Source organism: Marmota monax, unplaced genomic scaffold, assembly GCF_021218885.2.
Source record: "Marmota monax isolate L192 unplaced genomic scaffold, Marmota_monax_Labrador192_F-V1.1 WCK01_AAM20220418_F8-fsc00097, whole genome shotgun sequence".
Classification (NCBI taxonomy): domain Eukaryota; kingdom Metazoa; phylum Chordata; class Mammalia; order Rodentia; family Sciuridae; genus Marmota; species Marmota monax.
This window is the reverse complement of record NW_026694162.1, coordinates 6,269,042-6,295,845: the sequence shown is the minus strand read 5'-3', so window position 1 is coordinate 6,295,845 and position 26,804 is coordinate 6,269,042. Positions and strand designations below refer to the sequence as shown.

General features: G+C 42.0%; 1 protein-coding gene across 1 annotated transcript in view; it reads right to left on the bottom strand.

Annotated features, from left to right (window-relative positions):
- The window catches only part of Spock1 (SPARC (osteonectin), cwcv and kazal like domains proteoglycan 1), a 515,785-nt gene that overhangs the window by 154,109 nt on the left and 334,872 nt on the right, over positions 1–26,804 (bottom strand). The window contains exon 4 of the mRNA XM_046465855.2: positions 784–898. Coding sequence (XP_046321811.1) covers positions 784–898 — 115 coding nt within the window. The remainder of the gene's footprint in view (positions 1–783; positions 899–26,804) is intronic.

Sequence of the window (26,804 nt, the reverse complement as noted above, 5' to 3'; positions counted from 1 at the left end):
TCCACTCAGCCCCTTTCTTAAAGAAAGCCTCTGTGTGTGTGTGTGTGTGTGTGCGCGCACACGCGTGCACACACACATTAGTGTGTCTGATTTCTTGTTTTGAATGTTCTTATGGGACTGAAAATACAAGCAGCCTGAATTCAAGTCTGTTTCCATCATTGTTAAGTCTAAGCCTTCTGGGTGGCTAGTGCTGGGTGGGGTGGCATTGAGAATAAGGGCTATAAGGAAGAAGAGAAAATGGGGGAGAACTCCCCCTGGGCTTGGTAAATAGGGATAGGCCTGCTATACCCCAGGAAATAGCAAGACATAATCTAGGAAGGAATGGTAGTGTGAGCTTTGAGAAGGCAGGAGGGTTATGGCAACAGAGACCCTCTGGCCTCAAGGACTCAAAGGATTAGCATAATCAGATACAACCAGGGGACAAAAGGTCCAACCTCTGATTTATTAGCAATAACCTTACTGGATCTTAAGGTCACTCATGGAAAAGGAAGTTCCCAAATGATGACCAAGAAGGGATTTCTGTTCATCTGCTCAGATGAGAACGCAGAGTAAAAATTAAGTAGATTTAAAGGAATTAAGATGAATGTTCTTTGCAAATTTGTGTTTGAAAACTGAGATTCATACCATTAAGCAAGAATATAGGCACCAAATATCCTACAAAATGGCAGCACAAACACTATGCTCTCTCCCTTCTCCTATGTTCCCCAGTCAAGTCCAGGTACCCTTAGATCCACCAACTGCAGAGCGCCTCCCACCCTCCACCCACCTTGCTTCCTGTCTTACCTGGGCAGCAGGTGCTTGCGGCTGACACACAGGGCTGTCTGGTAGTCCTGGGTCACACACACTTTGTGAGGGCTGCATTTCACCTTCAGGCAGGGGTCCTTGGATGGGTCCAGGGCTGACATGAAAGGAAAAAGAAGAGGAGCATGAGGACCTCCAAGGAAATTTAATTTCCACTGCTATTCAAATAAACAAATGGGAAACAAACCAATTGTGTGTTTGCACAGAGAAAACTCTATGCTGTTTTCTGAGACTGGTGGGGATTGAAATGAAAACCCAAGCCAGAGGGAATTCTGTGTCTATCACGCATGCTCTTCTTGAACATCAGGATAGTGATTCCTTGGTGCTTTGGGAGTTTTAGCATCTTCATTTCAAGTAGGAATTACTGTAAAAAAATCCTTTAGAATCTTACATGATCGGAGGAACAAGAGCTACCAAATCTTCCCCGTTTGGTTATTTATCTGGTGTTGGTTTTTATGATTTCATTCATGCTTAATTTTACTTATTTCCTATCACCTAAAAAGCCCTTAAGGACATAGGTTTTTGCTTCAGTTCAATAAATACAGGCCATGGGCATTAATAACCTATTTTAAGTTTGTAGAGAACTTCCAGATGTGTAAGACAGTTTTGTGCCACACAAAGTTACAATGTAACAGGGAGAGGGGGGGAAAAAACTTACACATAAATATTTATTGTGCAAAGCAGAATTAGATAAGGGCCATGATGGGCATATAAAATGATAACAGAGCTTGAGGGAAAAATAGAGATCAATTTCTAGGGCAAAGATTAGTGAAGCATTAATATGTGAATTGGATCTTGAAGGATGGGTAGGATTTTGAAAAGCAAGGATAGAACAGGCAAACCAGGCAGGGAGACAAGCACAAGCAAAATGCAGGAAGGCCTGTGTGGGCAATCATGAGAAATTCAATGACTGTTAAGTGTGGTCTGTGGGTGGGTAATGAGGGAAAGGGAGTTGACTCAAAGAAGTAACTCAAGAAAGCGTCCCCAAAGACAGAGGTTCATATACAGCAACATATTCTGGAATAAGCTTGAGCAGCAGGCTCCTGGCTAATCAGCACTTAGCATGCTGAGGTGCACATGCTCATCATGGACCCAGAAGAGGCCCAGGGGAACTTCCTGCAAAACAAAAGCAATTGTGCCATATCCCAGATCTGGAGCCTAATGTCTATTAGGAGGTAAATCTTTCATAACTGCTCTCTACAGCCAGGGATGTGAGGTTTCTCAGTTTCCTCCCCATGCAGACATTTGGTTAAATGAAATGGCATTGCAAGCAGGGATAGCAAAACTACATGACAAATGCCATCATCCGCTCCACCAGTTCGTTCAGCTGTCACAGAGAGAAGAGCAGTTTCCCTCCTTACGCCCAGGTCCAGGCTCTGAGCACTATTCCTTCAGAGGGTTGCCAAGAACTCCTCAAAAATCCTGAACACAGAGCAAACCAGCATTTCTGCTGTGTGAACAGCTCAAGGCAGCTCCCTCCCCAAGCAACTGTAAATGGGACCAGGATACATTCTTAGGTTAGTCAGGACAGCAACAAGATCCAGGTCCTGGTCCAAGAGAAGCCATCTGAAAAAGCCTAATCCCCAAAAGATGTTCTCTGATACCCGGAGTTTAACACAGAGGCTCAAATAAGAGAGAAGCTGATTCACGTGCCAAGGCCCATATGCTCATTCCTTGCTCTTAAACTGAGGGCTGCCTCGGAGACAAATTGGAGAGAGGTTTGTATCTACCCTCAGATTCCTCCAAGGCTGGGCCTTCTAGAAATTTGAAGCAAGAGCTTCCTGGCCCCAAATAGAACTTCCTTAGTTTCTAGAGATGTCTGCTTGAGAAGCCAGGATGATGGTATAGTTTCTGCCAGTGACTTTTCCTTATGCATAATTCCCCACCCCCACCTCCAGGGCTGCAGCCAAGTCAACATGGGCTTACCTTCCAAGACTTTTCCAAAACTGAGTCAACAATTAAAAGGATTACCAGATGACCACCAACAATGGCCATGCCCATTCTCACACTTCCATCCACCACTATAGATTTCAGGAAACTTGGGGACCAATGACTGGCAGTCCCGCCATAGTTACCAGGGTAGGCTATTTCCCCAGTAGGTGCCAAGAGCTGCAGAGACTTTGGAATCTGCACTAAGTAGTTCTCAGAAATGGAGGATAGTAGGATGGCCTAGAAGAATGGGCGTTGAAATCTGCAGTAGGACATGACAAGCTTTGAGGCAGAATCTGAACTATTTTTGCTTCTACAGTCAACTTCTCAAACATGCAATGTTCACACTGCCAGCTCTGATTGGATGGTACAGTCACAAAGAAAGTCAATCAGCTGAGCAGAAATAAAAGGAAAGAGAACAGACTCCAGAGTAGGCCTTCTGGGATGGGGCCCTGGCTATGCAATTTACTAACCTTTCTATACCTCAATTTCCTCTTCTGTAAGAGAGGAATAATAACATCTATTATTGCTGGTTGGTTGTCTTAAGTATCAAATGAGTTAATATCTGCAAGTGCTTACAACAGACCTGGTACGTGTTAAGCACCTCTTATGGGTTAGGTTCTTCAGGTTTGTATTTTGTTCCCAGACTGAATAATAAGCCTTCATAATCACAAGAACAATAGTTAGCACCACTGAGTTGCTTCTGACATGCAACCAGTGAACCCAGCCCTCTAATTGGATTACCTTGCTTAATCCTTGCAAGCATCCAAGGAGGTGGCTGCTGCTAACATCCCCATTTTATAAACACAGGTCTGAGAAAAAAGCTGCTGATGAGAGGTGCAGAGGGTATTTGAAAACCAGGTCTGTGAACCTGAACTCCTCACTACGTGACTCCAGCATGGGAAACAACTAGGATCTTTGTTGGGCAAGGGTCCGACCTTACCCAGGTTTGAAGCTCAGATGGCACCATATTCTTGAGAATCCTGAAAGGCAACTGAGATTTAATGGCCAAAAGTAAGAGGGAGCTGCCAGGGCATCCGGTGCTACTGAAGCTGTGATAGCAATACCCGGCCTGTATGTCCCCCAGGACTGGGTCACCAGTCCCATTCCCCAGAGGGTAGGATGGACATCTCCAAACAACTGCCCTCTCTGGATGCAGCAATCCCCCAAATGAGTCACCTGACCTGTGGTCTGGTCAACTCTTCTGCAATCTTGTCATCCTGCCATTAGTCTAACTAATATAGATAACCCTTGGGATCCTAGAAGCTGACATTTCTTAACAAACAAAAAATAATAACAAAAATTCCAACAAAAAGTAATAATAATGAAATTATCATTTAACTCCACACACATACTTAACAATTTGCATACAGAAATCAAGTCTGCTAGAAATTAATTACTAGGGTCTGAATACTTGAAACATGTATGTGAATTATTTAGAGTAAATGAACTTCACAGAACAACAAAACAGTAACAAATCAAGCTGTCAGCATTTGTTTAATCACCAGGATGCATTTTGTTTTTGAAAAACAGCAATATGGGGATTGAAAGGGTATGCGGAGGGCGTCATTTCCATTTCAATGCAGCAGTGACACTCCTGAAAGGCTCCCACAACCACTGGTCCTGGACAGGGATGTGTGGCTCCTCTTTCTAAAGGGAATGATAAGAGATTTGAATAGTAAGTGGCATTTAAGAAGCCTTTTCATAAGATGGAGGAAACTGCAGAGGTGAGTGTCAGTGAGAGCCCAGAGCCAGGCTCAAAGCCTCCCTGTCATGGTGCTGATGATTTCCTGGAGATTATGCTGCAAGTTTTAATCTCCCGCTGCACATGCTTGGTAACAGCATGCAGTACTCTCTAGAAGATGACAAAGCCCTGGGTCCCCTGTACCACTTGCATCACCATACCTCCAAGACTCATGTGGACCTAAACTCGACAATGTGCCTAGCACAGAGCAGGCATGCATTGAAGGTTAATTCCATCTTTCCTGCCTGTCTTCTTGCAAAAGCCAATCAAGGGTCAAATGGTATGGGACACATGTCCAATTATCTTTCTCAAATAAATTTTACAAAAACTTTTCTCAAAGAAAAAGGCCCAAAAATGAATTAATTTAAAGAGATTTGTTGAGCTGCAGAGTATTGAATTCAAAAGCCAGTTAATTACCAGTTCCATCTAAGTTTCTTTTTTTTAATTAATTTTATTTTTTTGAGCTCACTCACTGCTTGGTCTCAATTAAGGTGCTGATATTTTAATTATCTTAATTGTTTCTGAACTTGTTTTCAGTTCAATGAGTTATTTTTTAATTAGCTACATTGATTTTGAAATCCGAAAATCAAGACTTTTTTCTGTCCTTGGGCACACTGTGTAGGCTAATTGGCAAAGGACCATGGTACCAGGAATAGCAGAGCTTGATACTACCTCATAGATGTTGAGACAAGAGGAAGGTTCCATTTTGTGGGTTGTCCCAAAGGGTCCCTCAGTCACTTAGGGACATCACACATGCTTGTGTGTGTTTAATTAACATTTGCAGAGAATCATTTTATGTGAGCCACCTCTGCAGGCTGGAGGCCAGCACCTCTGTATTTCACACAAGATGTCCTACCTGCTCTCCAGGGCTCGCAACTAGAGAGGAGACAAGGGGAGGTGAGGGATGCCTGACCCAGCTTTTCAGAGGGTGAGGTAAGATTTCCTGGAAAAACTCACGTCTGTGGAAAAGTGGTTTGAACCAGGCAATAGGGTGAAAAGGAAGTTCTCCTCCCAGGGGCATGCGAGATCTTGGCAAGCAAGGTTGAGGAAGTGAAGAGTTTCAGTAGGTTGGCAGCAGTTTGAAGTGGGGGTAGTGCGTGGTAAGGCTGGATAGGGTGATCAGGCATGTTCATGGAGGGCCTAGAAGCCACAGCAAAAATTCTGGGCAGCCATGGCCTCTAAGTTCCACAGCAACTTCAAACATGGCAGAACCTGGTGACCTGGCAGAACCATGGCACACCTTTGCATTCCAAAACTGGAAGAGAGGAACAATGTACACATATGATATTTAGAAAATGGCACTTTAATAAGAACAGATGCAAGTAAATCTGGGATGGAGGGCCCAGTGGGGATCCCTTTCCTTCTTAGAGAAGTTTCCCTACTCCCTCTCCCCAGGGACATCAAGCATTCTGGGAAGCCACAAGTGCACCCTCTGAGACCAGTAAGCAAAAAACTTATCAAAACCAACTCACGAAACTCATGGTCCAGTCTGGTAACTCCCAGAAGCTTTTTCAGAAAAAAAAAAAAAAAAGGTCCCTTAATTTGCAAAATGTCTCCAAATTAATGATGACCTGTTGTCTCCTCCTTGCTTTTAAGATTGCCCTCTGTCTGAATCATGCACACCCAAGACTCTTCTGAAGAGCAAATAGGGCCAGTGATTCATTAGGAGTGACTTAATGGATGACCGACAAAGAAATTATTTGCAACTGTGAAAACCTCATCAGGCTAGGATTCCGAACATTTATTACAGCTTGTCTGTCCCCAGGGTAACCCAAGCATGCATCTTGTCTCCCCACCTCTCTAGAGGGGCTTGTTTACCAGCTGATGACAGAGCGTCATAGAATACAAAATAGAAGATTCTGCCCATTGAATTTTGCCGTAACCAGGGAAGAATGGCAGCTAAGAAAGCTTACTTCACCATTCTCAGCTTTCATATTCAAGGGATTGTTCAAGTTCTTTGAAGCCAAACAAAGGGGACTACCGGTTATGAATCCAGATAGGGCAGTCGGTTGAGTGACACGGAAGGCTACACTGGTGTGCCCAAGGACTGGACAATGAGAAAGAAGGGGCCACGGCACAGAGAAGACAAAGAGGCACAGGATGAGAAGATGCATCTGGCCAAAGATCACACTCCTTTTCTTTCTCCTGTAAACTATGGGCCTGAGGACTCTTTTCTTTATGTGCCAATTGTGACAAAGCATCTTCCCTGGTACTTTATTAGTATGTTTCAGGTGGGGCTGCAGATAAACTGATAACAGCCTGTTTGGGAAGGTACTCTATTAATTTCAATGATAATATAGTAAATGCCTACACACTACATGGATGAGTGTGTAGGCATTTACTATATTATCCTCTCAGCTTTTTAGTATATGCCAAAAATTAATAAAAAATATTTTAATATACAAAATAAATATGATGACCCAGCCTGTTAACACATTAGGCAAAGATAGTTTATAATAAGAAACAATTATAAATAATTTGAATATTCATCTATATTAATCTGCTCAGGCTACTATAACAAAATACCATAGAGTAGGTGGTTTAAAACAAAAAAAAATTATTTTCTCACAGCTTTTGAGGTTGAAAATTTGAGACAAGGGTGAAAGAGTAGTTTGGTTGTATTAGGGCTCTCCTCCTGGTTTGAAGATGGACAACTTTGACTCGTGTCCTCAGATAGCCTTTCCTTAGTGCAGAAAAAGAGAGAAATAGAAGATGAGCTTTCTGATTTTTTGTTTGTTTGAAGTACTAGGGATTGAACCCAGGGATACTATTATTAAGCCAAATTCTGGCCCTTTAAATTTTTTTTTTAATTTTATTTTGAGTCATAATCTAAGTTGCCCAAGCTGGCCTCAAACTTGTGATTCTATTGCCTCAGGCTCCAGAGTTGCAGGGGCTACAGGTATGTGCCAGCCTTTCTTAAAAAGATACTAAATCTATTGGATTAGGATTCTACCCTTATAACTTCATGTAATGTTAATTCTTTCCTTAGTGGTCCCATCTCCAAATATAGCCACTCTGGGATCTGGTGCCTGAACATATGAATTTGGAGGGATTCATAAATATTCAGTCTATAACACCAACTATAGGTTAATTATTTAGTTAATTATAGGGTATTCATTTATGAAATAGCATGCAGGAATTTCAAGGAAGCAAGTAGATCTATATGTACTAATATGGCTAGATGTTTGTGGTGAATTAAGTAGAAAAGTAAGTTAAGATGAGAAAACCAACCAGAAAGTAACTTGTCAGCATCACGAAGTTCTAATGGCAAAGCCAAGACTCAAAACCAGACTCATTTTTTCCAAAGAAGGCACCCCCTCCCTTCTAAATCCTGCTTCTCTTGAAAAGAAGCTACCACCACCACCACTAGCCCCAGTTTCCACCTCACTCACAGTTTTTTTCTGATTAACTGTTCTCTGTCTCCTGGGACCAACCCTGAAATAGACCCTAAACTAACTCAAACTCTCAGAGATCCCAGGCCAACACCACTGCTGTCTGTCACTGACTGGAAAACTCTCTGCAAAAGACACAGTCCCCTTTTTCAAGCCCTGGAGAATCAATCCTGCCTGCAGCCAGGAGACACTGAGTCATGACCATAGCCAAAGGTAATATCCATCCCTGGGAGATTCTGGCATTCGCTTCTGAGATAAAGGAGTTAAGACTACCCATGACCGGCTGGAACTAATGACAGATGCTAGGATGAGCTTGGACCCTCTGTTCACATACAAAACAAGACATTATGGGCAGCCACTGATAAGCCCAACATGGTAATTTACACATCCTGATCATTAGAAAAGAAAGCATTAAGAGGAGTCTGCTAGAGCAGCTGTGGAAATGTGCCCCATAAAATCAGTGGCCACAAAATTTTATTAGCCTGGCCAGCCATCCGCCCTTTCTTAGCCTGCTTCCCAGCTGCTCTGAGATGTGAAGACGGGACCTCGCTTAATAATCCCAACAAGAACCTGAGTTCCCTTTGAAGTGGGAGGGGGAAGAGGAGGTCAAAGAGAGCAGGGGAGAGGAATTCAGTAGAAAGGAAGAGGAAGCATTTTATTATATAATACATCAGCTAATTAAGGGGATAATGATGGAAACAGTGACATCCACCAATCTGTAGAACAATGTACCACTGCCCATTCTAATTTGACAATGAGAAAACTGACACAGAGATCAGTTTACTCTTAATTTACTGGTAACTGATGGAGATTTTAATTAAGGAATCTGTTTGTGACCATACCGCCAGTGAGCCTGGATTTCCATCATGGTGCGTCTCACACTAAAGCTGATTCTCAGAGCCACTAGGCTAAAGGTGAAGACAACTGTGCCAAGCAGCAGCACACCAAACTACTATGGCCACCTTCCCTAGGAATCACGCCACCCAGAAGACCCCAGGGGAAACTTCTGTGTAGAACACACTGACTGTACTATCAGAAATTAAAGTCATATTGTTAGATTTTTTTAAGAAGCTTCTGTTACTTTTATAATGAATATAAGAGTCAATGTTTCTTTCAAAAGCATTGCTGCTGACCAGTGAACTTAACTCTGACTTAAGAAATAGCAAGGCCATGTGAACCATGTATGTGTGGTTCCTTCTACGAGGGGTTTTCAGTTCACATCATAGAAGGGGAGACTCACGAAACCTGGTGTCAATACGAAACAGGGCAGCGTGAATAATAGGATTAGAGCAGGTAGGGAAATGGAATGAGCAAAGAGGCTGGAGGGAAAGAAAACAGGGTTCAGTGTCAAGTGGCAGAAGATGGTTCCACTTCAGAAAACCACACACACAAGCTGCCTCATTCTTAGTCATATACTTATTTTCTTAAAACTAGAGAAACCGGGAATGATATTGACCAAATGACATTGTGATATTGTCAGCAAGTATGAATAGGTAACAACAAATTCCACTATGTTGTATAATTATAATGCACCAATAAAAATACAGAAATAAAGGAAGAAAACTAATACAACAGGAAAAAAGAAAGAAAGTAGTTGTCACCAGCTTAAGGGAGTTTCAACCTCAAAGTGTGTGCAAAGGACGGAGGCCTTGACATTTGGGTTGCCCTGGGTCCGTTATATTATTTACACTGTGGTTTGGACCCTCTGGGTTTCACTTAGGTACTGGTGGGAAATTTTCTAACATGGCAGAATCATCACGGGTGCACTGAGCCGTGGCAGGAAGCCACAGTAACCACTCCTGATGCATAATGCACATGGAAGGAGGTTTCCAAACCCCATATGAAAGCTGACCACATGGAAAACCCTGGGCTACCTCCTCTCTTGGGACACCCTGCTTCACATTTCCTGCAGAGTACTTTCACTTCACTAAATAAATGTTCTGTGCTTCTTCTTTCTGTGTCTCCCACCTGAAATCCTTCTTTCTGGAAGAGACAAACTGAGAAACATATCACCTGGTAACGACAGCACCTGAGACTGATCTCATCTCTCAGTAGAGGGACAAGACACCATCCACAGAGAAGTCTTAACATACTCATCCATCAAAATGGCCAGGATTTATTAAAATATTATAGCAGTACAAGTACTTGGATTCTATTTCATTATAATTGGCATAAATTATTCATAAGACATTTATGAACAGAGGAGTAAGAATTACTCAAAATACAAAAGAACTAAATTCTATAACCTATAAGAGGACATAAAAAACACAATAAAAATCAAATATTTCCAGGAAAAAGGTATACTTTAAAAGATCACTGTGGCTCATAAAGTCTGTCTTTCATATCTGTGCTTCATTTAAATGCAATTAAAATTCCCATTAAATGTGGAGTTTTTCCTAAACCAAAGGCATCCAGAGAACTAACTCCTTTGGTACTGGTTATTCTGTTATTATTCGGCTGCTATGATTGTTGACCATAAAAGGATTGGAAAACTCAGAAGCTTCAAGAATTCCCCCCACCCTTCAAGATTTTTAGTGCATGTAGAATATAATTACTGGTGGGACTGCAAATTGGTGCAACCACTATGGAAAGCAGTATAAAGATTCCTTTCAGAAAATTGGGAATGGAACCACCATTTGACCCAGCTATCCCACTCCATGGTTTATACCCAAAGGACTTAAAATCAGATTACTATAATGTTTATAGCAGCTCAATTCATAATAGCTAAACTGTGGAACCAACCTAGGTGTCCCTCAATAGATGAAAGGATAAAGAAAATGTGTTATATACACTCAATGGAATATTACTCAGCTTTAAAGAAGAGTAAAATCATGGAATTTTCCAGTAAATGGTTGCAGTTGGAGAATATCATGCTAAGTGAAATAAGCCAATACCACAAAACCAAAGGCCAAATGTTTTCTCTAATATGCGGGTGCTAATTCACAATAAGACTGGGGGCACTAACAAAGAATAGCGTTACCTTAGATAAGGTAGAGGGAAGTGAAGGGAAGGGAGGGGATGTAGGGATAGGAAAGACAGTAAAATGAAACAGACATTATTACTGTATGTATATATGTGACTACATGACCAATATGATTCTGCAACATGTACACTCAGAAAAATGAGAAATTATATCCCATCTATCTATGATATATCAAAGTGCATAAATGCATTCTACTGTCATGTATAACTAATTAAAACAAATTAAATAAAAAAAGAATAGAAGGATCAAGATCAGAGAGATGTGGGTTTGAGGAAAGGTACTTCTTGGCCACTTCCTGCCTGAGTGAGATCTCATCAGGTACCTTGACTGAGTCAGTTGCAGACAAACAGATCCACTTCACTGTAGTCTTGTGAGGATTCGAAGGGATAATGTATTAAAGGTGCTCAGCACAGAACACACTCAGTTGTCATCCTCATCACTCTTACCCACTCCTTTTAGCTTGCTCCTGAAGTACAGAAAAGGGATACCCCGCAAGGGGAAGGGACCTTGAACATTTAAGAGAGGCAAGATCCCGAGGCCATGATTCTGTTTGGTCTTTCTAATCCCCAAATGGTATATTCATCTCTATAAGAAGAAATACTGAAGCTTCATTTTTAGCATCTAGCACAGGGTCTATATTGTCTAGAAAACTCTTGCTAATTACCCAGGTCTACACCACTGCTAAAACCCTGACAGGACAAGAAAGGAGTTCATGTATCTCTAGTAGAGCCCTGTCTCCTCCCAAAGAATTAAAAGGCTGAGAATGAAAGATGAAAATAACCCCCCCAACTGTGCACTAAGATCTCACAATGCCTCATATACAACATACACCACTAGACTATTTTGTTTGTTTGTTTGTTTTCAAGAGAAAGTCTATGGGCTTTGAAAAATCTGTACTGGAAAGTCCTGCAATTTGAGTGTTAAGATACCCTAAGAACATACATGTAAGCACTGTTGGTAAAAGGTTTTGGGGAAAAAAGGAGCCTGATTCAAGACAAAAAGAATCTGGTAAAGATTGTTGACACAAGAAGACCAGGGTCCGAGTCCAGAGAAGTTAGTAACATATATTTTGGGGACAGCTGGATGGGCAAGTTCAGCAAGGTAGGCTGCATATATAGAGTTGGTGCTTTCTGATCTTCAGTCGACCTGATACCTTCTTCCCTGTCCTATAAAGCTCAGCAGGAACAGGTATTAACAGAAACCAGAACAATACAAGGAAAAACCTGCCCCAAATTAGAGATGGTGATACTCAAATGACTCTCAAAGCCTCAAGTGAGGCTGTCACTTCAGTAGTATGGCATCCATGGAGCCAAACTTCAGTGCAGAGCTCTGGTGAGGCCACATGCTGCTCCTTCATTGGTCACCTCTCTGAAAAACCTAAAACCAAGCTGAAGAGAAAGAAACAGGCAGACCCACATCGCATGTATTTAGCACAGCCTGTCCCACCCTCTCTTTTTCTTGTTTTCCCACAATCAAATCTAAGTCTTGGCTCTCAGAATGTATGGGAGGTCAAGCAGAACACAAATCTACAATCTCCTTGCAGCATCTATTTTACTAGACGGTCAGTAACTTAAAACCTACCTATATCATGGCAGTCACCCATCTACTAAGAACAGATTGCAAAATTCATTTAAACGGGTATAGAAGAGATTTCAAGAATGCATGTGCCCATGGCGTGTTCTGTCCCCAGAGCATCAGAGTGTTTGCTCACACTTGCTGTTAGAGGATCTTTGGGAGAAAAGTTTGAAAAGTGTAGAAGTATTTACCAAGTTTAAAGGGGGCCAAGAAGGAAGCAGAGAGTTCTCCAGGGTACTGATATCTAAGATGGAAAATCAATGCCAGTAAAAGTACATACAAAGAACCTTTAGAAGCAAATGGTTCATTCTTGTGGGATCAGAAAGCAGCTACCATTAGAGCTGATTAATCAAAAATGTATCCTATGTCCCCAGAATAAACTTCCATGCTTCTTCCCAGGGATCTCAGTCCCACAGAGAAAAAAGTCCTAGGGTGGTTCAGAGCACTGACCCTGCATAATTTAAAGCTTTTTTGAGAACCGTCTATGTGGCAAACATGGGACAAGATATATAAGTGAGTTATAAAGCATTTGTGGCTCCCCAGGTATCAAATTTAATATCATAATTAAAGCTGTTATTACTTTTGTCCCTCCCACTGTTAATTTTTCAGAAACCCTTGGCTGAGGATTTATAAATGAGTAATCAGAGACTATTCATTTCCAAGTCCTTTCTTTACCCAATTATGGCAGATTCATTTCTGCTTCTTTGGGATGTTTCCCAAGGCCATTAAATGTCATTCCTTAACTGAGAACACTGAAGTAATCATGACAAAGTTACTGCTGAATGCAGGCAGGGTTTCTTGGGGCATCTTCTACACTATTAGAAACCATCTCAAGCTGAGAGAAGAATGTTGCCTCTCCCTCTGTAGGGTTTGGTAAGTGCTATACCATGTAAGTCTTATTTATTCTTGTTCTTGTTTGTGTGTGTGTGTCCTATGATATTCAGTCACTGCTAAAATATGTCATATGCACCCAAATAAGCCAAGCAATTCATGCTCCAAACTTGCCCACAACTAGCTCTCTTCTGTACATGTCTCTCTACCAATGTGCCACTCAATGGCAATTACTTCCCTTATTTTATTCTAAGGTAAAATGTAATATAAAATCTAATATAAAATATAAATCAGGCCTTAACCATGCATGGAAGACAGATGCAACAATAAATACCAATGGGTTCTCCTAAGACAAACATGAAACAAACACAAGGAGTAAAGTCTTTTATTTTTGTTCTGCAGCAAAAATATACAAAGTACACAGAAGGAAAGCAGAATAGCAAGAAGAACATTCCTGGATACCATAGGGCTATAGTATTCCTTCCACCAAAAGAGGGAGTTGACATTTTTGTTTTTCATACAGACTCTAAATTTCAAGGGTTTTGGGAAAGAATTTCAAGACTATGTCTTCTATAGTCTGATCCAAACTTTTTAGTTCCCATTCTATGCCCACAGTGTCTTTATCACCCAATACTTACCTGACTTTCAGTTACCTTAAATAACTCACACATTCTCAAACATGTGGTATCTTTTTTGCCTCATCCAGAGGGCACTGTCCAATGCAAAGTATCACTTCCTTCTGACAATTACAGAATGAGTCCAATATATCCACACTTGACAAGAAAAAGAAACAAAGTTAGATCTTGCCAAAGACCATACAACTAAAGGGCCAATATGAAATGTGACTCCAAGTCTGTCTCAACCCAGTCAAAGGCTTGAAAGATCAGAGATAATGCATCCTCTTCACTACCACATGCCTCGTATCATAAACAGTGCCTGGAGTATCATGGGGTTTGTTACAGGTATTAAGCTCAGGTCCATGGGCTTCACCCTTCCTTTAGCCTCCTCTATGAGGCCAGGGACCAAGTTTGCTCACCATATCTGAATTGAAGTCTCCTGACATGTGTCTACTTCAAATGATGTGCTCAGTTCATGCTGAATAAATTCTATGCAAGGGGCAGCTTGGGATGGATCTCCCCTAGATTTCTAGATCACAAAGTTCAGAGTTGCAAGAGACCCAGAGGTATCTCCAGCCCAACATGTTGAATAGTAACATAGGGAAGACCTTACTTCATCACTTCTACACACATTTATGAAACTCATTTTATATGCCAAGTACTAATACGATAGGCACTGGGCACTCAGAGATAGTTAAGACAAAACCCTTGCTCTTGGGAACATACATTCTAGTAGAGAGATGAGGAGAAATGAAAGAAAGGGGAGGGAAAGGAAGGGAGAAATGAAGAAGAGAAAGAGGTGAGGAGGAAATGTTAGATAAGGATAGGAGCTAAACAGCTGGTTTTAAAAGAGCAATGCCATAAACTCCTGAGTGGTCACTTTGGATTAAGTGGTCAGGAACACTCTCTCAGAGGAAGTGATATTTCAGCTATGACCTGACAAGGCCTTTTGAAGATCAGATGAGGAACATTTCAGCAGAGGGACAGTAGAGGCCCCAGGGTGAGAAATGACCCGGCAGTGTTAGATAAAGGGACAGGTCTCAATAGATTTTAGGATTTTTCCAAGGACATGCCACTGTGGTAGAGCAGGACTTATGTCTAAAATGACCAGTTCTCAGATGTGTACCCTTAGAACAATGAGTGACCAGATATCGGATTGACATATTGATGTCTAGTGGAGATATATCAGCAGCAACATGCTGGCCTTGCTCCAGACCTGGACTCATCTTCAATGATCACCACTGTGATGTGACAGGCCAGGGCTCTGCTTCAGTAAGGGATCTTGATGGGCCACTTCTCAGGTTTCCAAAGCCAAATAATCTAAAGAGAACCCAGATCTCAAGCTTCCTGGACAGTCTCTTTACTCAGACAACCAAGACACCAATATGTGTGATGTGAATGATAGGAAAAAGGTCAAAAGAACATGAATTTTGGAATTGACGGAGCCAGATCCAAACTTGAGCTCAGCTCCTTGGGTGCTATATGACATTGGATAAGTTACACAGCTTCTCTGAGCTGTAAAGGGAAATAGCAATGTCTCCTTTATGTGGCAGTTGGAGGCTTGATGAGACAGTGTGTCCAGTGTCTAACAATGATCTTAACAAGTCCTCAGTAAATGTTAGCTCCCATCTTTGCCATGGGATTCCTCTTAAACATTCCTCACAGCTACAAATTGAGCCCTTTTCTTCTCCAAGTTATCTTTAAACTGAAGCACAGTCCTGAAATCACCTAGTCTCTAATCTCTGCTTGCAGAACTGTACTCTCCATGGTAAGCCACCCCTGGCCAGTCCCCCTCTCAGGGGCCTGGACTCCACCCTTACAACTCCGTGCCTCAGAAACCAGATCACTCCACTGCCATCACTTACACAGTCAACGAGGAATGGGTGGTTTTATGGCTTTCACTCAGTAAGGCCCAGCTTAAAATCTATACCTGGTACCCATGAACTTCAGGTATGGCATGGTAGGAGAAGAAGACTGATGACATAATGGAGAGTCCCTTTTCCCCAAAGACTCCTTCCCCTTGCAAATGTTTGACAGAGATTTTTGGCACCAGATTCCACTGGCTGGGACTAAACCAGCCATCAGGCCTTTTGTGATCCTGAAAAAGCTAATGAGAGTATGTGTTGCTGTGTAATCCAAACACTAGCCATTTCATGCCCAATCGTTTTTTAAATGGGCAACAAATCTCCCTGGTGTGTTCCTTTCTCTGACAAACAAAAGCTTCAGTCTGGTCTCTTTGTGGGCCCTGTCCAATCAACAAGGGCAAGAGGTCTTGGATGCTAATTCAAAGTCCCAGTCACAATGGCAGATCCACCAGGCCCCCAAGCTCCAGCCTAACAAGTTTTCCTCATAGGAAGTCAAGTCAAAATCCAGAATTTTGAACTCAGGCTGATGAAGCACACCACTGATTTTAAGTAATTTCTATATAGTAAGCTTTTTGGATGAAGTTTCAAAATGAGCTAGTATTCCAAGAAGTGGCATTGATGGACAAAGAATGATAAGACTTCATAGTATCAAGACTGGGTAGAAATTCCCAGCCCCACAAAGAAGGGGCTTCAGGAGTACATTCAGGGTTCTCTAGGTACTGGGGAAGCAGAAGTACCTTTGCACCCTGAGAAGAGGGTAGGCCTGTGGCAGAAGGTTCACCGAGTATTGCTGCAAAAATGAAGTGGTGAGTTGGACACGGTCTGCTGTCCAAAGCTGGTGACTGGTATTATAGGCTTCCAGGGCCACAAGTACATCTGCACTTTATCCATTCCAGCTCACTGCTGAGTTTGCATGTTCTCCTCCTGGAGTGCCTCTGGGTTCTTTTTCATTCACCAAAGGAGTTTTCTATTTTGGTTTTCAACATGTTCCTTGGCAACTGAAATATTTCTTACCCAGAAGTTCTGTGAGTTTCCTAAAAACACCTTTTATGACAACCCATTCCCCCTTTATTTCCAAAGAGGAAAACAGCAGGGGAAACTGTGTTTATTCTAAAGTAGTTTGATACCAATAATTGATTTATTTCTTAGGCAGAGACCTTCACTGAGCACCAACTACATGCCAGGCATCATTTCACGTGCTGAACAAGGGAGGGCCAATCCCTCTGCTTGTGACACTTTCAGACCTGTGAGAGTTACCACAGGCAGATACGCCCTAATGGGATCCTTAGAGCAATGCCAGAGAACAGGGCCGACCTTTCTCCTCATTTCACAGCCAAGGTCACAGAGACATCTGTTAAAGACAGGACACAGAATTTGCTCAAGTGCCCAGAGCAAAAAAAGGGACAGAGCAAGAATTTAACCAGGTGTGGACTCAGAGCCACCCTGTCCCTGAGGCCAGAACAAGCAGGGCCTGCAGGTGTGCTCTGACCACCACAAAAGGTGCTCTTAAAATAAGCTGCTAGAGTCCGCATATGGGGAGAACCTTTTCTCGTCTTTTCAAGTTTTAGTTGTCTTTTTGAGCCTGGCTTATTTTGCCTATCCTGATGATCTCTCGTTCCAAAAAGATGACATTAAAGTAGAAATGATACAATTAAAAAAAAAGAGGAAGAGGATCAGGGGAGAGCAGAGGAGAGGATAAGGGGATAACAGGACCATAGAAATCATCAATGCGTGTTCCATGCATTTACCACAGTGAAGCCTATTATTCTGTGTATCTAATAGGCAATAATTTTTTTAAAAAGTTGCAAGCAATGAAACATGGTTCAACAATCTGGTACAAATTTCTGGATGATGTTTAACTAGACGGTCTGGCTGCACTTAGGCTTGCCCTTCCACAGGGCTGCCTCCTTCGCTGGTTTCCTCTCCTAGCCTTCCTCCCTAGTGGTACATGAACTGCCCACTGGCCTACACCTCGAGCTCCACAAGAACATAGCTTTTCTTCAAAAAATAAACAACCACACTGTTCACATCCCATGTCGCTTTTACTTGGCAAGACTCCCAGGACGCCAGGGATGGGAAAGCTCCAGGAGGATTTGTTCTCTGTAGTCGAAAAGCAATTCCCAAACCTTAGCACTTCCCGACTTGGCAAACAACCTAATAACTTCTTTTTTAGCTTCAACAGGCTAATTATTCCTCCTTTCAATTTTGCTAAACTTCAAGTAATTAAGTAATCCTCTATCCAGACAATATGCCCTCCTCCTAACAGGCTTTACTCTTTTTTTTTTTTTCCCCAGTCTTCACTGGGCCATCTTAAATGCTGTCAGAACCCAGAGGTGACTCTATACTACAGAAGCAACCATGGGATCTCTTCTACCCAATAATGTCCCCTGGGCTGATCTTTTGTCATTGCATAACCAAAGGAGGCAACTGAGGATATCTTCTACATAGTTCCTCTCCGTAGAGCTTTATTTTTTCCCCCAGTACTGGGGGTTGAACTCAGGGGCACTCGGCCACTGAACCACATCCCCAGCCCTATTTTGTATTTTATTTAGAGACAGGGTCTCACTGAGTTGCTTAGTGCCTCGCTGTTGCTGAGGCTGGCTTTGAACTAGCGACTCTCCAGTCTTAGCCTCCTGAGCTGCTGGGTTTACAAACTTAATCTCAGTAGAGCTTTTTGTTCATCACTTTGTCTCAGTCCCATTTTCTGGGCACTGACTGCCCTTAGAAATGCAAATGAATGAAGAGAAATCCCTTTGGATGAAAGGTTGTTGACCAGGAATCTGTGGGCAGGCTTCAGTGGGTCTAAAACCCATGCACAAAACTTTATGGGAACTTTTGTGGTGCAAGGAACCCAGAGTGGATTTATTTTGAACCCTTTAACCCTCCCTTTCCTAACAATACTCTTCTTCCCTTACACCAAAGCATCTCTTCCTGTTGCGTGCAGGCTGAGTGCGACAGTGGTTCCAAATGCCCACTCTCCACTAAAAAGTCACTTGATCCTTCCTTCCCCTCCCTGCCCTGGGACATTCAATCCCAGTGATCTTCCAGAGACTGAAGGAGCAGCTCCAGGGTAGCAGGGACACTCAGGGTAATCAGTCTGTGACTCCTGCTGCTTACCCCCTTGGCCTTTCCCATGTCTTCTTAGTCCTTTCCCATGTCCAAGCCAGGTTTTCCAGCCTCTCATGGACTCTGCAAGCTGTGGCTGTCCTTCATATGATACTTGAGTCATGTTCCGTTGTTTGCACCCAAAGAAATATAACAACATTGGCTCATTCTCTCCAGGGAACTTCAAAGGGGTCTGTGGTTAGAAACCACAGTTTTGGGAATGGAACACCTTACATCAGTTGAAATCAAGCCACATCTGGACAGGTTTATGCACTGAACCTTAATTTCTGTGAAGGTTCCAATGATGGTGGTGAGCAGACCCTTTTCCACAACACACCTCACAGAAAGCTGTCCCACGGAGATGAAGAACACTGTGCACGTCACCAAACTGGGTATGACATGACTTACACAGAACAGTTTCAGGAAGAGCAGCTGTGGAGGGATGGGTGGCTGTGCCACAGAAGGGGAAGAATCCTAGGAACATTGTGACAAGGATGGAACCAGGGAGAAAGGGCAGGCTGGGGGTGTGAGAAGACTGCAAGTAAACAGCATCCAGTTCACAGGGTGGCCCTGCAACGACCTGTTCCTCAGGTGAGTGCCTGGATCTCCTCAGAGATGGTCAAGTGTCCACTTCTTACGAGGCTTCTCCAGGCTTCATGGAGAAAATGGCTGCCATGGCTCCCAGATTGGTATGGACAACCCCAGATGCTTCCAACACATTGAATCTTTGGGGGACAAATCACATCCATGGGTAGATTTTTCTTCTTCCTTTCTTTGATGGAGATACAATGTTCCTAGAGAATGGGAAGCTGAGAACTAGGAAAATTCAAAGGACATCAACTTCAGGAGGAGGCAATGAGGCAAGTTTCAAAACTGCAATCACCTCAACTTTGAATATTCTAAGCCACTGGAATAAACAGTTCATGGCCGACACTTAATATCAAATGTGTATTGTCTCCCCAGTCTCCACATCATAGTCAGCTTCTCAATGCTTTAGTCAAAGTCTGGTCAGGGTATTATCCTGTGTTCTTCACAAGCCTCTAAACTCTGTCTCCAGGTAAGACTGCTAGCCTGAGCCATGCCTGTGCTTCCCAGGGCTCCGCTGAGGCTATAAAATCAGCACCCCTTTCATCTAAAACTTTTGTTATGATTTATATATTTTGATTTATGTTTTTGCCTGTTTTTGTCTTGTGACACCTACCAAATTGTGAGCTCATGTCTTATAAATATCTTTTATTCTTCTCTAAGAACCCAGCATTATACATTTGTTGAAAAAATATTATCAACAAGTTTAGAATAAATGCCTTGTTTATACTATCGTGGCATCACTGAAAATGTTTCTGTCTCCAAACAGTTTTTGTATTAAAACATCTCTTGCCCACATCTAAGATGTGAGCAAGATGGAAGGTTTTTTAAATGTATCTTTTTCATCAAGTATTCAGTCCCATAGCTACCCAATTTCCATGATGTAAGAATAAGATCCAATAGCTGTCATATTCTAGGTAAGATCTAAGAGTTGTCATTCCCTATTCTCATCTTTGGTGATATATTAGACATGGAATTATCTCAGTGTGAATTTAGGTCCCCAGCAAAATACTTGGGCTAGTTTTACTTTTTTTTTTTCACTTTCAAGCTGGTAAGAAAGTTGTTTTCTTTTTCTTTTTTTATTTCCCCCATCCCTAGGGGGAAAAGAAGCCTCTGATCAATATACTATTTCCATTTGCTCTGATCTCCTGAGAAAACCTTCCCTCTTCTTGTAACACCATGAACAAAGGCTATGAGAGAATGCGAGCTAACATCAGGGATGCTCTCCCCTTGCCTGCCCTTCAGGAGACACTGCAAAATGTCAGGAGACATGTTTGCTCATCACAACTGATACATAGGGCTGGGGGAATGCTACTGGCTTTTAGTGGGCTGAGGCTAGGAAGGGTCCAAATGAGCTACACTGTGTACAGCAGAGCTACCAGGCCAAACTGCCCATCTGCAACGGCTGAGAAAACTGAGCTTAGGTGTACAAGATGTGTTGGGAGGAGCTAAAATCTTCTTTGAGTCTGGGGGGCTAATAAGTGAGCCTGTCTGGGACTGGAAACAGAAAAGCAAGAAACTGGGTTTATTCTTTATGAATTTACAGAAAACATGCATATTCCATGTCGGCACTGGAAGGGTCTTTCATAAATTATAGAAACCAATTTCCTCATGATAATGTTGAGTAAGTGAGGTGCAGAAAGAGGAGGGTGACTTGTCTAAGTCTCTGAAGCAAGTTAGCCACAGAGCAGAAACTAGAACCCTGATCTCACATCCCACCTCAGCACCTCATCTATCTACTCCATCAGGCTGATGATGAAAAGAAGGAAAAAAACAAACAAACAACAACAACAACAAAAAAAATACAGAAAAACAAATCCAGGTCCCAAACTACCACTGGTGTTTAAATTCATTAAGAGAGATGAGGCATGGGAAGAGACCTTGATGGCCCAAAGAAGAACAAGATGCACCGTCTAAAGATTGGAAACTGATAAATTTATTGAACAACAGATATATACTTAGCACCTACTATATGAAAAGCACTGGTTTAGGTATTAGAAGCATAGCAGTGGATGAGAGAAAAAAGGTACCTATCATCCTGGGATTTGCTTTCCAGAGATACACACAAAAGTGGTCATCAGAGAAAGGCAGCGAAGCTAAACAGAAGTCTAAGGTCAGTCTTATTCCCTGAAATCTTCTGCAGGGCTCAATGTCAGGTAAATACATTTATTAAGATACAATAAATACATTTACAAAGGTGACTTAGGATGATGCGTCATTGTGATTGAAGCTCCAAAAATTTCATGGAACACTAACAATTTCATTATTAGCTAATGCAATAGTAATAATAAGAACATTGGCCAAGGGCTGGGGATATAGCTCAGTTGGTAGAGTGCTTTCCTCGGGTGCTCAAGCCCTGGGTTCAGTCCCCAGCATTGCCAAAAAAAAAAAAAAAAAAGAACATTGGCTAACTTTTCCTGGGCAAAGATACATGTACAGAATACTGTGCTATGTGCCTGACATCAAACCCTCATAGTAATTCTGTGCTGTAGATATCATCCCAATTTATAGACAGACCCTTGGGTTCCATGACAAAATAATTAGTCCAAAATCATACAGCCAGAGAAGCTCATTCCTGGGTCTGCTGCCTCTCAGGATGATGCCCTTAACGAGCAAGCTGGGTAGCATCAAGAGTCTTTGAACTTCCAGAGCTAATGTCAAACCATCAGCACAGCAGCCACTCCACCCCAACACGTGGCTCAGTTCCCCTGTTCCTCCACCATGGTCCAATCTGTATATGGGTATCATCCACAAGGTCTTACACCAAACAACAGTCTTCATGAATACATCATTTATTTCTGTTTAAGTGCCGTCTCAGAAAATTGAAGTTGCTAACAGACTGTGCATTACAAACTCAGTATCTCACACCGAACATTAAAAAGAAAGAAAAAAAACACATGAGTGAAGACCACCTTGTTTGAAATGTAAATGCTCATGTGCTGTCAAACTCTGAAAAGCAGGGAGGTTATATGAAGTGCTCATTTGTGCCTCTGAACACCATCAGGCAAGATGGATTGTTTGCTGCCCCATAAATTTTCCCCACTAGATTAAATTTTGTTAATGGGACCAAGAACATTCAAAATAACCCATTTTTCTTTGTGAATATTTGATCTAAGTCATTACTTCTCTATCAGATCTAGTTTATTTTTTTTTAAATTCCCACCAGGAATATCATTAAATGGCTACCTGAACAGTCAAACCCTGACTGGGGTCAGAAAGTCCACATAAAGAGCAGCAGAATCAGGGAACCTGGGAGGAAGACTGCAGGGTAGCCAGCTCTGCTACTGCTGCACAGAGAAAGGTCTGAGGACTCATTCAGCCAACATTTGAAGAATGTTCACTACATATCAGAAAACACAGATGCTTTCACCTGGTTTACCTCAGATAACCTCATCAGAAATCTGAAAAGAGTTACTCTTGCCAACAAGAAAAAAATAAAAAGTCTCAGAGCTCCGAGACTTTAGGTTATTGCTCTGGGGCACACAGCTAGCATACAGTCAGGCCAAGATTCAAATCTACTGCTCTAAATCCAAGTTCGCCATTCTTTCTCCTTTCACTGGCATTTTCCATTATAATAATCACGTAAGTAATCACACAAATAAAATACTTCCCAGGACTTGAGGAGCTTGTAATTGTACAGGGAAAAGAGATGTACCAGGCAACTACAGAGTCAACATTTACAGAATATAAACGTATCTCCTGCTAGTTACTGGACTAGGCTTTCCATAAAATGTCAGTGAAAGAGAACAAACAATGGAGAACTTGGATTCTGAACAACAGATTTGAATCTTGGCCTGGGTCCTAGTTGTGTGCCCCGGAGCAGTAACCAAAAGTCTCTGAGCCTCTATTTCTGCCGCTGTTGTTGAGATGGGAACAGTAACTCTTCTCACACTTCTGATGAGGTTACATGAAGGAAACCATGGGAAACTGTCATGTTTTTTTCCTGATTTTGTCTAGTGAAAACCAGATGGAATGGGTCAGCTATAGATTCAATTGTGTTCCCCAGTTGAGCCTCATATGTTGAAGCCCCAATCCCAATACAAAGGAATTTGGAATTGGGGTCTTTTGGGGGTTATTAGGCTTACATGAGATGCTAAGGGTAAGGCTGCATAATCATATAATTGCCTTTATAGGAAGAGATACAGAAGAGCTTGTTAATGTCTCTCTCTCCTCCCTTCCTCTCCCTGTCTCTGTACTGAGGAAAGGCCTTTCATGAGCACAATAAGAAGACAGCCAGGTCAAGCCAGGAAGAGCACCCTGACCAGAGTCTGACCATGTTGGTTCCCTCAGCTCGTACTTGCAGCTTCCAGAATTAGGAGAAAATAGGTTTATGTTGTTTAAGCCACTCAGACGATAGCATTATATTACAGTGTCCCAAGCTAAGGAACATGCTTTTACTCTGAACAGTTTAAGTATAAGGAAGCTGAACTTCAGAGAGGCTAAGCAGCTCCCCTAAGTGAGTTATAAGCTTTGATCCAGAGCCTTCTGAAGGTAACTGTAAAGTCCTTACCATTTATCACCATGCTGTAAACCCACCACGTCCACAGTGAGCAGGGAAGAGACCATCACTGCAGCAGGATGTGAATGAGTATGTCCTGGAAGACCCCAGGGGGAGCATGTCCTAGAGCTTGCAGAAAGAGCCTCCAATGAAACTCCAAAAAAACGGACCTTCAGAGAGAGCAAGTTCCCTTGATGCACCGCAGACCACATGTCCATGATCTGGTTAGGCCTCAACATGGACAAGCCCACCTCTGACTACAGGGCTTGGGTCTAGACAGCCTCCCAAGGTCCATGTTCAACTTCACAGGCAGGGGAAGTCATGCAGTCATTTTTTTCCATTTCTGCTTATCTTTCTCCCTAACATGAGTCCCTCAAGGACAGAGAAGAGATCTCATTCATCTCCATGTGCCCACTGGCTGCCCCTGTGCCAGCCATGAAGCAGGCATCAATCAACATTTGCTGAACTGAGAAGTGACCTTCTGGAAACCACCACATGAAATCACCACCTCATTAAGGGAGGGGCCACATGATCAACGTGAAGGGTCAGGGGGTAGCTCATTTTAGGCATTCCATAAATGTTTGCTGAACCAAGAAACATCCACTCATCCATTTTAAGTAATGGAGACCTATCTGTATTTACACCCAGAAGGCTTCAACTTATTCTTGGACCTATGTAGTTGTTACAAAACAATTATAAATGACAAGAAGTTAAAAAATGAAGACAAGAGAGGAAAACCCCATGCTGGCACACAGTAGGCACTCAATTAGTGCTCTCTGACCTTCTGAACTTACCGCTAACAACTACAAAGAAAAGCTCCAGCTAGAGTTTGGATTGCCTTCACAAGAGGGCTACATACCGCCCATCCTGCCTTCTCTAATAAACATATGTTATCTCTGTGCCTCCAATTAGAAAGGTGACTGCAACTTAAAATTCCATTAAAAGCACCAGAGCAGCTGCTCCTGTCATGCCCTTCTAACATATTAAATCACCATGGACAATTCGCCTCTGTGGCCAGCGAATGGCCTGAGCACATGGCCTTTGAGTTGCAGATTTTCATACTTCACTTGCATAAAGAGCTTTCTGGAGGAATTCAACAATGACTTCATTTATATACCTAGCACCATCAAATAATGCAGCCCTGGTCTTCCACACCCAACTCACATCATTTCTAAATCTTTGAGACAGATAAGAAAATAGCATAATACTCCACCAATTTTTAAAAAACTGGTCAGAATGTTCCTCAAACTCAACCCACAAGAAGAACCTGATTCTGCAAGCTGATTTATATGAAAATGCCAGTACTTCTCTGTGCTCTTTCATTCATTTTGAGGCCTCAGTGATGAAAGGATAATAAGGATTTGGAAAACAAGAATCACTTGGGTCCATCCCTCCATTACCAGACAAGGCTTTATGCAGTAAGAGAAATAGTAACAATATTTCTAAGCTATCTCTGTTGCTATGTAGAAAAACCAATTATACAGAGGCTCCTCTCCCCTGCAGGAGGGTGAGCTCTCTGTGCATCAATATTTCATGCACTGTCATCTGTGCATTATTTAATAAAGCAATTGAGGGGACGAGTTTATTTTATTTTTCAACCTTTCCACCAGAGACCCTAAGCCTGCAGTACACACAGTGCTGCAAGTCAGCTGGCAATGATAGAAATGCATTTGCTGAGTTTCTGAGGCCAAGGGGCTGTTTCTAGTCTTAACTACATTTTCCCACTGTCTAAGACATGTTCTTTACTCCAGAGACTCTCAGTCTGCCTCTATTTATGGTGACAGAGGTGAACTCACTTCAGAATCCAGTGAGCAATGATATAATTGATCACTGGACATTGACTGAGTGCCACTTTGGGGAATACAAAGCCAAGGTCCCTGTCTCTGCAGAGGAAAGGTGAACGATGGAGACTACAAACCAGCTAAGTATGTGACTGCCAACCTCACAAGTGATGCATAGGATCTGGATTGTAAAGGACGCAGTGGGTATCTATATATTTTTTTTTAATTCTAGTGGGTATCTATATATTTTTTAATTCTCCCACCTAATATTTTTAATATCTTGTTTGATGGGTTGGTGGGAATGCAATTTCCACTGGTGCTTGTTTGTCATCCTGTAAGTAAAGATACTGAGTCCCCTCTTGTCCTGAGTCCTGGCATAGCTGTGGGAAGGCACATTGCTGAGCTCAGCACCAGACTTCCTTCTGGGACCTCCAAAATTGTAGGGAGTGACTCAAAGAAACTTTAAAGATCAAATATACCACAGCTAAGTTGGTCTCCTGGGAGACCCTGTCATTCTAATGAATCACCCTTTTCTTAAGTTTGCCAGCACTGTTTCCTACTTCCTGAACCAAGTTCCTGACCAATCCAGTACTCAATAACTGTTTATTGAATGAAAAGACTGAAGCTATGATCTAATTGCTCCTCTACCTCATCAGCAGCAGAATGAGCATGTGCTTAGGATACCAAAAATATTTTTCTAAGACTATGATATTTCAAAAACAAAACTAAACCATACCAAGCTGTGAACTGGAATCTGGAATCATGGTAAATATCAGGAACAATACAGATTGTTGTTTTGTGCATTTATTATATAGTTTAGCATTGTTTTTATTTTGAATTGCATATGAGGTCAAAGCTTCAAGATCTTGAACATTTCAGGCTGGCTCTGTTTAGTAAACAAATATTTGTGCATTAGTCAATTTTCCTTAACCAGGGTACTGATTGCTTTAGAATAAAGGCTGAACAACATTTATTATCTCAAATATCTAGCCACCATGTATCTTTTAGTAAAAGATATTAAATTTGGAGTGTACTTGTTATCATTTAATCTTCACATCAATGCCACAAAATATGCATTATTACTAGCTTATAATAGAG